The 14,582-nt window shown below is 33.9% G+C and overlaps 3 protein-coding genes across 5 annotated transcripts; 1 reads left to right on the top strand and 2 right to left on the bottom strand.

The window, feature by feature from the left end:
* On the top strand, positions 2,375-3,411 carry LOC107612708 (PRA1 family protein F3). The gene has a single exon (XM_016314417.2). It carries the CDS (start codon positions 2,491-2,493, stop codon positions 3,064-3,066), a length of 576 nt encoding a protein of 191 aa, XP_016169903.1. The 5' UTR covers positions 2,375-2,490; the 3' UTR covers positions 3,067-3,411.
* On the bottom strand, positions 3,773-6,843 carry LOC107614056 (apoptosis-enhancing nuclease). The gene is made up of 7 exons (XM_016316282.2): positions 6,552-6,843; positions 5,956-6,107; positions 5,723-5,856; positions 5,331-5,557; positions 5,029-5,232; positions 4,536-4,616; positions 3,773-4,298 (listed from the first exon to the last, which is right to left on the bottom strand). The coding sequence occupies exons 1-7, from the start codon at positions 6,596-6,598 to the stop codon at positions 4,046-4,048; spliced, it is 1,098 nt and encodes a 365-aa protein (XP_016171768.1). The 5' UTR covers positions 6,599-6,843; the 3' UTR covers positions 3,773-4,045.
* On the bottom strand, positions 7,635-12,734 carry LOC107614063 (inactive protein kinase SELMODRAFT_444075). Of its 3 annotated transcripts, none has more exons than XM_016316290.2 (10): positions 12,274-12,734; positions 10,786-11,554; positions 10,408-10,562; positions 10,224-10,318; positions 9,081-10,105; positions 8,815-8,975; positions 8,653-8,729; positions 8,411-8,558; positions 8,028-8,177; positions 7,635-7,940 (listed from the first exon to the last, which is right to left on the bottom strand). In XM_016316290.2, exons 2-10 carry the CDS (start codon positions 10,973-10,975, stop codon positions 7,866-7,868), a joined length of 2,076 nt encoding a protein of 691 aa, XP_016171776.1. In that variant the 5' UTR covers positions 10,976-11,554; positions 12,274-12,734; the 3' UTR covers positions 7,635-7,865. The 3 variants fall into 3 exon arrangements, with proteins under 3 accessions (XP_016171776.1, XP_020964144.1, XP_020964143.1); XM_021108485.1 differs by lacking the exon at positions 12,274-12,734 and adding an exon at positions 12,163-12,181; XM_021108484.1 differs by lacking the exon at positions 12,274-12,734 and adding an exon at positions 11,784-12,033.

Raw genomic sequence — 14,582 nt, 5'->3', positions numbered from 1 at the left:
TTAAATATTTTTTAAAATATATAAGTTATAATTTATTGATATAAAATTATAGATTATGTATTTATATTTCTATTATTTGAGCCAGCTCGTGAGCTTTTGGTGAGCCGAGTTTGAACTTAAGAAATAGGCTCGATTGTTAATGAGTCGAGCTGTAAGCCAAACTCAATTTTGGTGAGTCGAGCTTGAACTTGGTTTAGCTCGGCTCAACTCGACTCACTTCCAGCCCTATTTCAAATAAAAAATCAGGAACTGATTTATTGTTTACTCTAATTTTTGGACAAGGTTATATTTGATTTGCGGGCATCTATGTTGGCACTTGGCAACTAATCTAATAGCACAACAACTACTAAAATAGATGAAATTCTTCATTAACCATCAAATCATATTGATGATGATGATGGATCCAAATCACAGTTATGCACCATCACTAATTTATATCTTCACAAAAATCTTGTGTTTAGTAGTGCATGGTCAAAAAGGGAACACTGCATACTATATCATGTTTATTCATAAAAGAATTCATTAACGAAATCATAGTAATACATGAATAATGAAACGTGGATGAAGTGAGTTGTCATGTTGATGATGTTTATGCTTATTTGACCAAATAAACCAAACTTTTAAAAAATGCATAAGAAAGATTTTTTGGCAATGTTCTGGGACATTTCATAGTGGACACGTGGCTTTTCTGACTTGGTCACACGTTGTTTTATTATTTGCTTTGGGTTTAGTTATAGTCGTTACATTGCCGTCGCCTTTTGTTTTTTGATTTGCCGTCCCTACAATGTTTAAAGTGCCCTTATCCACCCAACTCATGTCCTCTCCAAATTCAATTATAAATTTCATAATATTATTGCTGATTCATTGCTCAATGTATGATATGTGACATTGTTTTATGTTCATCAGTTTGTTCAAACTTAGAACTTATCATAATCTATGAAAGAACTGTATCATGTTTCGTCATTAGAAGTTTTAAACCTTAGACAAAAATAAATAAATATATGCTACGATAACATAAAAGTTACATTAACATGTAACAATCATAAGGTAGCGTTTGTTTTGAGGTACTGAGACAGAGATTGGGAGACTAAAACTCAGTATCATATTTGTTGGTTCAGAGACTGGTACTAAAATTTCTGTCTCTATCTCCAAAATTTTAGTATTTCAGTACTTTCAAAAAATTGGGATACAGGAGACTAAAATTTGTAGAGATAGAGACGGAAACTTGAATAACATTTTATACCTAAAATACCTTTATTTCAATTAGTTAATTCTAATTTTACTCTTTGTACAAATTAAATTAGAATTTCATTCTTGTTTCAATTTTTGTCTTCCACTTTATACTAAACAGAATATTGAGATTTATTTCAATCACTAATAAAACACATGAGGGGACATTTGTATTATTGATGTAGTATTATTGTGTGATAAAAGCAACATTTAAGAGATGAAATCGAAACGGAAATGTTAATAAATTCTCCTTCTTCACAAAGTCAAGTGACATTTCCATCCTACTCAACTATAGTATATTCAATCAAGAACTCCTCTTTTCGTGGCACATGATTGTTCACATCATCAATTGTAAATTCTCCTATATATTTACAACATAATTATAGAGTATACAACACTAACAAAACCTTATTCAATTAGAGAAAATCGCTTAAACACTGCTATTATATTCTAGAGAAAAGGACAAATAAGTCCCTCACCTTTTGCCCCGCGGACATTTTTGTCCTTGACCATTGAAAAATACTTTTAAGTCCCTGACCTTCACAAAATTTGGACGGATCAGTCCCTCCGTCCAAATGCTTCCGTCAGGGACTGATCCGTCCAAATGCCTCCGTTAGGGACTGATCCGTCCAAGTTTTGTGAAGGTCAGGGACTTCAAAGTATTTTTCAATGGTCGGGGACAAAAATGTCCTCGAGGCAAAAGGTTAGGAACCTATTTGTCCTTTTCTCTATATTCTATTATATATCATATTTATAATAAAATTATTTATTCATAAATCTTTTTTAATCATCTTAAGAAATTTAATTAAGCTGTTTATCCAAACGGAACCTTATTCGATAAGACTAGTGACTAGAAGATAATTTTTAACCTGAATTAGACTTGAGGAAAAAAATCTAATTAACCAAATATTAGGATTTAGGAGTTTGTAAACTAGAGAAACAAAAGTTACAACTTACAAGTACACAACCCCAAAAGAGAATACAAATTAAAACCCCCAACTTAATCCGAAAATAATAAAAAGAAATTAATTATTAATTAGTTATTCGGATAAAAATTTCCAATGAATGATGAACCCAATATGAATAAAAGGAAAGATATCATTCATAGTCCCACGAGTTCAGCAACTATAGCACANNNATTAATGATTCAGCGTTCATTCACCATTTTCCATTTTCCATCAGCACGTTCTCTCTAAGAAAAATCCCCAAAAGCTGGTCAATATCCTTCGTCGTCTTCTTCACTTCCAAGCTTAGACACCGATGACGACGTACGGAACCATCCCAACCTCCTCTTCTCCCTCCTCAAATCTGGAGTTCCTCTCACGCGCCAAGCAGCGGATCAAGGAGGGTCTAGGCACGCGCCGCCCATGGAAGCTCATGTTCAACCTCCACTCCTTCGGTCTCCCATCTGGATTCTCAGACGCGCTCTCGCGCGTGCGCACCAACATCGCTTACTTCCAGATGAACTACGCCATCGTCGTTCTCCTTGTTCTCTTCCTCAGCCTCCTATGGCACCCGATCTCGCTCATCGTCTTCGTCGTTCTCATGGCCGCGTGGCTCTTCCTCTACTTCCTCCGCGACGAGCCACTCACGATCTTTGGCCGCCTCATCAGTGACCGCGTCATCCTCATCGTCATGTCAGTGCTCACCGTCGTGCTCTTGCTGCTCACCGGTGCCACCGCAAACATACTCATCGCGCTCCTCGTCGGTGTGGTTCTGGTGGTGGTGCACGCCGCGCTGCGCCGGACGGACGACTTGTTCTTTGATGAGGAGGAGGCTGCTGGATTGGTACAACACCACCACCATCATCACCCTGGTGTTGCTTCTTCCTCTTGAATTTCATTCTTCTAAGTTGTGATTATGATGAAGAGATTCATATTATTCTAATCTTTGTTCTTTTTGTTGTTGGTTATTGTTCACGTTGTGGTGGTAACTTGGTGTTGATGTTTTCAATTTTCAACCATCATTTTGTAATTTGGTTTATTGTTAGCGAAAATTTTTAGATTTTTTATATTTTTCAAAATGTTCCTCTTTTTTATCCCCCTTCAGATTTATGTTTGAATTTTCTTTTTTTAAATTTTCCTCTTTAGGGGGTTTGTGAAGAAAGTTGCAATAATGCTTGGGAGAACTTCGTTCAGCTTTGATTTATTTTATTTTATTTTATATTGAATTTTACTGCAAGATATGAAGTATGGACTAAATTTAATTCTCTGTTGCGGGTGGGTTTTAGTTTGGAAGTAGTAGTTGAGATAAAAATAAATTAATTAATTAAAAAATAATTCAACGAGAGAAACAATAGGGGTCCCTTTAAATAAAATTGACACAAAGTAGCAATGATAAAAGTATTCATATGTGATGTTTGGTTGGTTGGATTTCATCTCTAAAAAATCATACCTAATTAATTATTTTGCTCAATTCGGCATTTTTTTGGAAGGTAATAGATAACCAATATTTTTCTTTTCTCAAAGTTTCCTTCAACGTTGTTTGTGTATTGCAATTTAAACAGCCATAACCTTAGATCTACGAGTAGCTCCATTGAAGGTGGATCAACGACCAAGTCAAAATCCTGTTTTATCCTTGTGTGATGTTTCAATTATCATCAAAATGCAGCATGAGTCCAAATTCTAAAACTAGGCAGGTGATTGAAACAAAGCTTTATAAATATCTACAAAAGTTCCAAAACATAGTGCCTGTTTTTCCTCCAATTACTTCGTTTTCTTATCCCGGAGGCTTAGTAAGACATTTACGTAAAGGAACATGCCAAAACATTTCCCCCAAATCCGTGTAGTTAGACGCATTGAAGATATGAATAAAATCAGGGTGCCAAGTTTGGTCTCAAATCCAAACACCAACATCTGTAGTCTGATCTTGACATGGCATATAGTTCATCTGGTGTGAGGTTACTTACTTTCTCGGATTCCCAACAATCGGACTTGCCTATGTTGTTATTGGAAGTCAATGTTCCATAGCCTTCCTCCTTATGAATTTGACCTCGAATTCTCTTATATAGTCTCATCACAGAAATACAGTCTTCATATGGATCATGAGCGCCGCTTTGGATATCATAACTGTAAAAGCCAAAGCCCTACATGAGACAGCTTAAAAATTGCATAGGATCTGCAATTCCTAGCTAATGATGATATTGTATCAACATAAAACTATATAGTCTTTCCAAGAATCTATCATGTTTAACCTAGAGCAACTAAATTCAGGCGCAATGTAAATGCAAGATTTTAAAAAACAGAAGGCAAAATGCGGAAGAGACAATTAAGACTGAAAGAAACTCAAGGAAAAAGTTAACTTGCCCTAGATATGTTCGGGTAAGATACTTGAGCGAATGGCTAACCAAGTTTGTCTTCATCAATGGTCGATACTTTGCAGTGTCCCTTCACACAAAATATAGGCATTGGCATAAAGTGAGATCAAGCATCTCAAAAAATAAAAAAACTGCTGCCAAACTAAAAATATCCATTCAAAGAATAAAAATATTTAATCAACCTAGCATAATTCAATGTAAGATATATATCCAAGCAAATGAATAGGATGGAACATGGATCACAAAAATCTAGCTCATTTTTGCTAAAAGAAATTATTGCTGAAGTAAATGATAATTCAAAAGTGAATTCAACAACAAACCTGATAGCATTTCAACATACAAAAATAATCCTCTTTTTCTTTTTCTTTTTCTTTTTTTTTTTTGGGAGGAGGGGGTGGGGGTCAGAGAATAAGCCTATTATAATAAAGTATGATATTTGGAATGAATTAGCACAACATAAATTTCACTCTACAAAGACCTACCTCAGCAAGTGTTTGGGATAATTCAATTTCAAGCAATCAAAATCGTGTTCTAAGTCATGCCCCACAAGAAGCCTGGCCTTCCCCCCATCTAGAACTTTGCCAGTGGATTCTCCGTTATATAGAATTTGCAATACATTTTTCTGAACCTCCTTCAGTGGCATAGCATTTCTAAGATTCTCTTCAGTCAACCCAGTTATATCATATCTGAAAATGTAAAGTGAAGTCAACTCCAATGCTCTTGGATCATTTTTCCACCTTTCTCTTGGATAGAACAGGACAAATACCATACAAGTTTAATGTACCTGTAGTTAGTAACAGGGATTATTGGCTGTACATATGTGTGGAAGATTAAATTCTCGTCTTCGTCAACCAAGCATACTCTTGCACAAATTTCCAGCGTTCCATCACTCCCACCACCAACCATTTCACAATCCATTGCAATTGCTCTAGGACGTCCACCAGCACCATTTTCATCATAGGAATCTAGATCGTCAATTTGGGAGCTTATATAGGGCATTGCATCGGTTCCCTGGAAAACAGCTTCATGCCAAACATAAACATCCACACAAAAACATAAAATAGAAGACAAAGCGCATTGGTCGCTAGCAGGTTTTCTTTAGCAGGTCGTGGTTAAAAGTACAGATAACACATTTTATTTGATATAGGTGCTTTATGCTGCCAACAATCAACTTACCATAGGAGCAGGGGAAGATAAGCGGCATGTTTCTAAATGCTCCCTGAGAGATACGGCACTATCAAATATTGACAAGCAAAGTTGACAACCTTGTTGAGAGAAAATTGTTGCACAAAGTCCTTTTGGCAAAGGACCTACAACATAAAGACGCGAAGGGGAATAAAAAACTAAAAGCGGGGAGTAAGATCACAAAAGCAATTACACTTGAACTTGCAATGGATTCGGAAACTAACCGGTAAGATGCTCCCTGAGAGACTCAAAAGATTTGCAATGCTTTTGACAAACCCCACATCTCGGCTGATGAAGAGAGTGGTAAGAGATTTTCATGTGCTCAATAAGATGCTCCTTTTTCTTGTATTGCTTATAGCATGCCGAGCACTTGTGTCTGTAATTGAATGAATTACGCATTCTTTAAACAATTTAAGATGATGTCACATGCTCTAACATACATAACCCTCCTCTAGTCTCTTGACATATAAAAGATCCTATCATCTATTAACTTTTGAATTTATAAGCACCACAGAACAAAGCATGCTTTAGAATTATATTAGAATTCTAACATAGAATACATTATGTTAATCTAACTTAACTTTGAATAGTAAGGGGAAGATTATTCTAGAAGATACTATAGGCAACATAAACAAGCTGAAAAAATGAATCGAATATTCCTGCTAGCTAGCTACCTAATACTTTTACTAACAAAGAAGCGATCGTGATTATGGTAGTTTACATTTAATTAAGTATCTAAATAATCGAAAACACGCACACATGCATACACATAGAACAGAATGAAATGATTGAAAGAGAAAAAAAGTTTTAAGTGTTTAACCTTTTGGGTGGGTTTTCAGTTTCAGGAGGTTCAGCTTCAGAGTCCATTGAGTTTGCGCAAAATATTACCGTATTCTGGAAATGAAATGAAGAAGAGGGAGTGGCGAATCAAATGAGGTTGAAGAAGATTCACAGCGAACCCTAACCCAACGGAGTAAGAAGATTCACTGCGTTATGCCGTCACTGTTTCTTAATTTCTTTTCTCCCTTTGTTTGTTGTTGACTCTTTTTTTTTTTTTTTTCTCTCCTTTTCTTTGGTGTGGAGAAAAGTTAATTAACTCCGTTTGACTGGTTGTCTAATATATATAAATTTAAGTTTTTGATACAGTAAAAACTTACCTGCAGGCGATTTTATGTGAAGTTGATAACTAATAGTTGTTAGATAAAAATTTAGTCTATCGACTCTCAATTATCAACTTCATATGAAGTAGACTGCACCTGAGTTTCTACTTTTTGATATACGTAATATATCAAAAATTTTAAAAATTTTATTCAAATATTTTTTATGATATTCTTAAAATAAGATTTTGAAATACATTTTAGCAAAACTAAAATTTATAATTAATTTATTAGCAGTGCAGAAGTTTTTTTAATTATTTTTTAATAAAAAATTTAATTTAAATATACTATCAATATAAAATAATTTTATACATACATCTAATTACAAAAAATGAAATGGACAAAAATAACTATCTAAAGAAACATGTGATTAATTAAATGACTGTAGAAACAATTAAACTCAATAAATACATAACTTTTTAGTTTTTGTCTCACTTTAATTATATATTTTTTATTTTCGAAGAATAGAAGTAATCATGTGTATCTTTTAGCCAATGAGTTATAACTCAAATGGCATAATCTCTCTATACTCAATTAACAGGTTGTGGGTTCGAGTCTCCTATCTTTATTAAAAAAAAAAAAATCATGTGTACCTTTTAGGAACAAATAAGTATCATAAACTTTTTAGAAATTAAACTAATATTATGTGTATCTTTTTTAAAGATTAACTTAACATGACAAGTTTTTCTTAAGATTAAACTAATCTTTTGTGTATTTTTTTTAGAGATCAAACTGAAAACGGTTAATTTACTCTTTAAACAATTAAAACATTAGGCAATTGATGTAACATACACCACACATCTAAAGACATTTCACATTCTCACTGTAAAATTGGAAGACATTGTAACTGTACCTGAAAAAGCACAAAAGGCTGCTTCTACTTATTGGACACTATCCTAGTTTCCTACTATACTGTACAGATCAGAATACAAGTACAAAATTACATGACATTCTTAAAACAAGAAAATATATCATCTTTATGTGGTGGTGGGAGTGGTAGCTGTAATGTAATTTGTGTCCATGATCATGTCACCCTCCAGTATTCTGAGAACCTAATACAAACAAAAGAGTTAGGATTACATCATGTAGCTGATTAAATCAAAGTAAAACTTGCTTAGAAACATGATGGTTTTGTTCACCTGTGACATGCGTGGTCTGGAATAAGGATCTCTCCTCATGCATAATGAAGCTGCATGAAGCATGCAATTGACCTCATTTTCTGCATAGTTATTTCCCAATCTCGGATCAATTAGTTCCTCAATTGCATATTCTGCTAGCAATGGTCGTGCCTTCATAATACAAGTTTTCATATTAACATTTATACTCTTGAAATGATGCAAAGATCTTAGACATAATATAAGGTGACTATTCACATGCAGTTGTCTTCGTCTGAAGATAATAGTTAAGAAACGTTAGGTGATTTGATATATTTGACTAAACTAAACTCTTAAAAATCATCTTTGCAAGAAGACAACTGCACGTGAATTTTCACCAATATATTAATAGTCCTCCCTTAACTCACCCATTCAGTAAGACATTGCTGCCCCTTCGGCCTGCTAAGATCGACAGCTTTTCGTCCGGTAACAAGCTCCACCAATACCACCCCAAAGGAGTAAACATCAGCCTTTTCTGTTATTTGGCCGCTTTGAGCATATTCAGGAGCCAAATACCTAAAAACAGAACAGAATATCAACAAATTAGAGCATAGTTAGTTGCATGTTTGTTATATTACAATGACAAGTTAGATGATGAAAAAATAATTACCCAAATGTTCCAATCACTCTAGTTTCCACACCAGTGTCTCTATGTTGCTGCCACCTTGCTAGCCCAAAATCACCAACCTTGCATTGCACAATTCAACACAATGTTTTCATGAAAAAAGAAACTGCAGAGGATGATGTACTAAAGGTCTTCCTTTTCACCTACCAGTGGCTCAAAATCATGGGTGATAAGAATGTTATTCGGCCGCATGTCACGGTGGATAATGCAGCCTACTCTGCACTCCTCATGAAGATATCTCAAGCCTCTAGCAGCTCCAACGGCAATTCTTTGACGCGCTGACCATTCTAATGGTTCCTGTTTTTTCCCTGAAAAAATAATGTCAGTTTACAATTATATGAACTTAGCATCTAGAATTACTTCAATAAGTTCAAACCAACTCAAAAGTTAGAAGCAGAAGCAAGTAAAATTACCATATAAGTGAGTGTCCAGAGATCCATTACATATGTACTCATAAACCAGCAACCTTCTCTTATTCTCAATACAGAATCCAATGAGCATTACAACGTTTCGATGCTGAGCACAGCTGAGGACTTCAACCTCTGAGCAAAATTCAACATCACCCTGAGAACTAGCCAGTTTATGCTGCTTCACAGCAATGACTTGTCCATCAGGTAAGACCCCTCTGTGAACAGAGCCAAATCCCCCTTCTGCCAAGAAATTAGCTTGAGAGAATCCACTCGTAGCGAGTTCCAACTCCGCATAGCTGAACCACCTTGGAGGTTTCCCAAAAACAGGAGCCTTGTGTTGGCATATTGAACACAATGGAGGTGGACCAGGTGGAGCATTTCTTGATAATGTTATTGCTTCTCTTACATTTCCACTCAAATCCAACTCATTCATATGGCTTGAGATCTCCATTTCAGCTTCTCTTTCTAGCCTTGAGAACTTTTCCATCAAAGCTCTAGCTGTGGATGTTTGATTCTTGCTATGGCATCCTTCTTCTCTGCATTGAGATGATTGTTTGCATAAAAGTAAATCTTTGATCCATGGTTGGAATCTCAAGGTTGCTGAGGATAGGGACAACTTTTCGCTATCCGAGTCTGAACTAGCATCAACTTCTTCATTTCGTTTAATAGTTTCCTCTTTCTTTGACTCACCATTATTCATCTCAGAAACAAAGAATGGTGAAGTTCCAGGATCAGAGCTTGAAACAGATGAAGTACCGGCTTCAGTCGCAGTAGAAGGCGTCCCTACATCTGGACTACTAGTTGGGGTGACAACTGCTCCTTTTATGGAACTCAAAGAATCATTCTTATTCTTGGCTTGTCTTCCAAGCTTCCCATCTTGCTTGGAATGTAATGGAGCTGCTTCTTCAAGATCCTTCTTTTGTGATCCATTCAAATTCAACCGGAGCACTTTCGCTTGGGATTGTTTCATAACAACAATGTTGCAATGCAGCTCTTCCATACACTGCTTTTCTTCTTGTTTTAGCTGCCTGCAAAGAAAGCACAACCAAAATAAATACCAAAAGCAAAAAACTATCATCTCAGATCAATAAAATTGTAAATTAAACCAGGAATTGAGAATTCATCAATTTTGTTATCACTAATTACTTGTCTAATACAACCCAATTGGCTTGGGCCTTTCTAGCTTCTGCAGCCACTGCTCCACAAGGTGATCCAGAAACAATTTTAATCTTGACATTTATCTGTTGAACAAGGAAAACAGTTTTAAAATAATGATACTGAAACAGCAACAAAGATGAACCTAACAATACATACATCAAAGGATTCTAACCTTATTTGGATCATAGATGTCATGGAGCTGAAGAATCATCTGAGAGAAAGAATCAGTAATCTCACTCTTCTGCTCTGAACTAGTTGGAGAATGAGATTTCTTTTGAGTGTTGGCACAGTCACCAGCAAACCTTGGAAAACCCCATAATCTTCTTCCTGCATATTTGCACAAAAATATTCAGGTAAAAGATACCAAACAAAATAGCTATGTTTCAAAATTCTCAATCAACAATAATAACAACTTGAATGCTAGAACCTGTGAGTGCCACATAGGACAGCATCTAAACTATTCAGTACTTTGTAAAAGAGAAGTATTATCTGACAAAAAGGAAAGAAAGCACAGAAACAATGAGCATATGGAAGCAAATAGAAGGTTTACCAAAACTTTGTGAAGAAGGCACAACCACTATTAGTGTAATGCAATCCCCAGGTTGAACAACATGAGTCAGAGACCAAACAAGTGCTGTCTTTGGAATTTCCTTTGATGCCTTAACAGCAACAATAACCTTCTCAGCACCATCTGAACCTTTTTCTTCCTTCCCTCGCTTATGCTGTTCTCGACTCATCATCACCACCACCACCACCACTACCACCACCACCACCAACAATCCCACAAAAGCTATAACAGGTTTCAGTGAATAACCATCAAAGACATGTATTTGTATATACTAAACAAGAAGTTGGAGAAGCGTATCAGATGAACATGATCAAATTCACTCCTTTGGCCCCACCCCACCTTTTCAATCATCAAGCAATAGCAGAGAAACCAGTAATAAGACCTTTTTAATCAAATGCAAACAACTCCTCTTTTTAACTTCCTCATGAACTTGCTTTTTCTTCACTCAAGAACAAGATGGTTTCTGCATGTAGCTAGGTTCCCAAAATAGTATCAAATCCGTGAAGAATCCATGTGACCCTTTTGGCTCAGAAAGCAACATGCTGCATTCCCCAGCTCACAGTGCAATGTAGATTTCAAGTGTGAGAAAAAAGAAATCCATGAAGATTGAAAAGCACTGCTCACTGAACCAAAGAACATGCCTTTTCAGTTTTGCATTGGCTTTGCCTTTGAGCCTTCAAATCAACCTCCAAGTCAAAACATGGATCCAACTAGCTGGATTTACTGTTGACATGACCTTAGAGGAACCCCTCTACACCAAAAGAAACAGTAACCATGAGTTTCAATTGCCACTGATATGACTTAAGATAAAGGTTATTTTAGCTCTCTGAGCCACTCAAAGTTCAGTACTAGTTTTTTCACTCTGCACAGTCCCAAATGTCATTTCAATTAAAAAGTAGAAAAACAGTGATTTGGATGAATGAAGAAAAAGAAGAAATCCAAAACAATGTGAGAGACAAGCCACAAGAAAGAACTGGTACCTGACATCTTGTTGGTTTAGAAGATACAGAAACATAATTTGGCAACTATCAAACAAAGAAGAGAAAAAAGACACTAGGGATGAGATCCAAACCTTTCTTTTTCTCTATTATCATATATTGTTTTTCTATCATTCTACTCTATTGGACATTGAACATTAAGCTAAAAAATAAGAATATAAAACAAAGATATCAACATATCATACACTTTTCTGTTTAATATTATTGTAGTAAACAAAATGAAAACCCTGTAGAGTCAAGCTCGTAACAGTTCCTCATTGGGAATAACAAAACTTTATATGATTAAAAAAGAAAAAGAGAATAACAAGAAAAAATATCCTCAAAAACCAGGCAATGTGAACATATGCATGAAAACTAAGACCTTCAATGAGCTCAAGGGGTTGTCTTGTCAAACACCCTCTTTTTTTCTTATGGTTCATTCAACTTTAAACTTGCAAAAGCTCAAAGCTTTAACGTAAATGCATTTGCTTACTTTGCTACACTTGCACTTCCAGCATCATCATTTGGGTAGTATTAACGCCATGGCACAGAATGAAAGGAAAAAGAAAATGATGAAAAGGGGTTGTCAAAACCAAAACCAAGCACAAGGGAATGGACCACCATGAAAAGAAATGAGACAAAGTTTGGAACTTTTAACAACCCAAGTAGCCCAATCCTCAATGCAAAGAGAGAAAAGAGAGGAGAGTTCTTTTCTTTTGTGACATGTGAGTAGTAACCAATGGAGATAGAGACATATAGAGAAGTGAAGAGAACACAGATAAAGATATTAAGATTTTTTTTTTTCTTAAGAATAATTGCAAATTTAGGATGAAACTGAAAGTCTGAAACACAATGGTGTTCCAATTCTGCCAAAGGTTCATACATGTGACATCATGTTACTTGGGAGGCAGAGAAGTAAGAAAGTGAATCAGAATTTGTGCAGAGCCTAACGCTATAAATTGGCCTCAACCATAGAGCTATCTCACATTAATAACTCTGAACTAACCATTTTCCCTTATCTACATAAATACTTAATGGGTGACATAAAAATTGAGATTTTCTCTAAATTCATTCTCTTAACAGATTTTATCAATTAAATTATTTTTTCAAAGATTATAAATTAATCATATTTATCTTTTAGTTATTCCATTAATAATTTCTGTCAACTATTGATAATGTAAAATGTTAACTAATAGAATACAGGACACATAACATGTTCGATTGGACGCTTCGACGCTGACCAAATGTATTTATGAAAATTTATTAGTTTAGTCGCTATGTCATTTTGGGAATAGAGTTTATATAAGGTTTAATTACTCTATTGGTTCCTATAGTTTCGCAAAATTTTTAATTAGGTCCTTATATTTTTTTCTTTTTAATTGAGTCTCTGTACCAATTTTTTTTTCAATTAAGTAATTAAACCTTTATATAATTGAGAAAAATAAGTAAAGTAATAAAATTTTATAAACATATTTGATTAATGTCCAATTAGACATATTAGGTTAATGTTCAATTAGACATATTAGGTCTAATATGTGTTGTCAATTAACATTTTACAATATCAACTATTAAAAAAATTATTAATAAAATGATTAAATGACAAATATGATTAACTTTTAATTTTTTGATAAACTAATTTGATTGAAAAAAAATTTAAAGACAAATTTAAAAAATATTTTATTTTTCAAAGATTAATTTAATTGTTTACCTAATTTTTAATAGTTTGAATTAAAGTTATAACATATGGTCTCAATTTTTTGTGTATGTGTGGTTTCTGGTTTTCTATGTGATAACTTCAATTGCTGCTGAAGTTGGTGATCCATGTTCCATGATTTATGATTAGTTGTGAATTGTGCATGGACTTCACGTTTGGCCACCTTCTAACTAATTTTGTTCTGTTCTTCATATATTATATACTTCTATTAGAATCATATAATATAGTCACATCTTAATTAATTATGATAATAATAATAATAATATCTTGTAGCTTTATAGTTAGCATCATCAGGCTTTCGCATTCAGATCAGTGATACATACTAAACAATTTCCAGAAGTTTTAATTAGATTAATACGTTGCAACATGATGGTCCAGCTTTAATTTATACTGTCATATATTTAATTGTGACATTAAAAAATAGAATGACGTTGAATAAACACTTTTGTAAGCTTATTAGTTATTAATCAAACATGAGTAACCTACTTTACAATAAAGTAATACATAAAATACGAAGAGTTTGAAAACGGCAGAAGAGATCTGAAAATTAAAGAAATTATTCCATCAAAAAATAATTAATAAACTTTGAAACGATATGACATGAATGCACGTTTCCTTCTTTCAAATGAATTCATAATTCGTAATATTATATTTATTATTTTTTATGTACAACAAATTCGATTCATCTAATTTAATTTCAAGAATTGTAGTTATGTTTTTTTAATTGAATTTTTTAGTTTTTCAAATATATTATATATGTTAAATATGGATATTAAAGAAATGATGAATTTAATTACCACTTAATTTTTTTAATATACTTTTGAATCTTTCTATCAATTTGGAACTATCTATTTGTTTTTTTAGCCCCTAGCTAAAAATCATGCATAAATTAAATCATTGAATTATGGCTAATTTACTACCATTTACCAATTGAATTGACCTTCACAATTCAAAATTGAGGCACATGGATCAAAAAAACTCCAAACAAGTACTGTATACGATGGCAAAATTGATTTAGATTACAAATTATTATTATTATTATTATTATTATTATTATTATTATTATTATTATTATTATTATTTTTATT

Source organism: Arachis ipaensis, chromosome B08 (genome assembly GCF_000816755.2).
Source record: "Arachis ipaensis cultivar K30076 chromosome B08, Araip1.1, whole genome shotgun sequence".
NCBI classification, from domain to species: Eukaryota; Viridiplantae; Streptophyta; class Magnoliopsida; order Fabales; family Fabaceae; genus Arachis; species Arachis ipaensis.
Note: the sequence above shows the minus strand (reverse complement) of the source record. Positions and strands in the feature narration are given on the sequence as shown.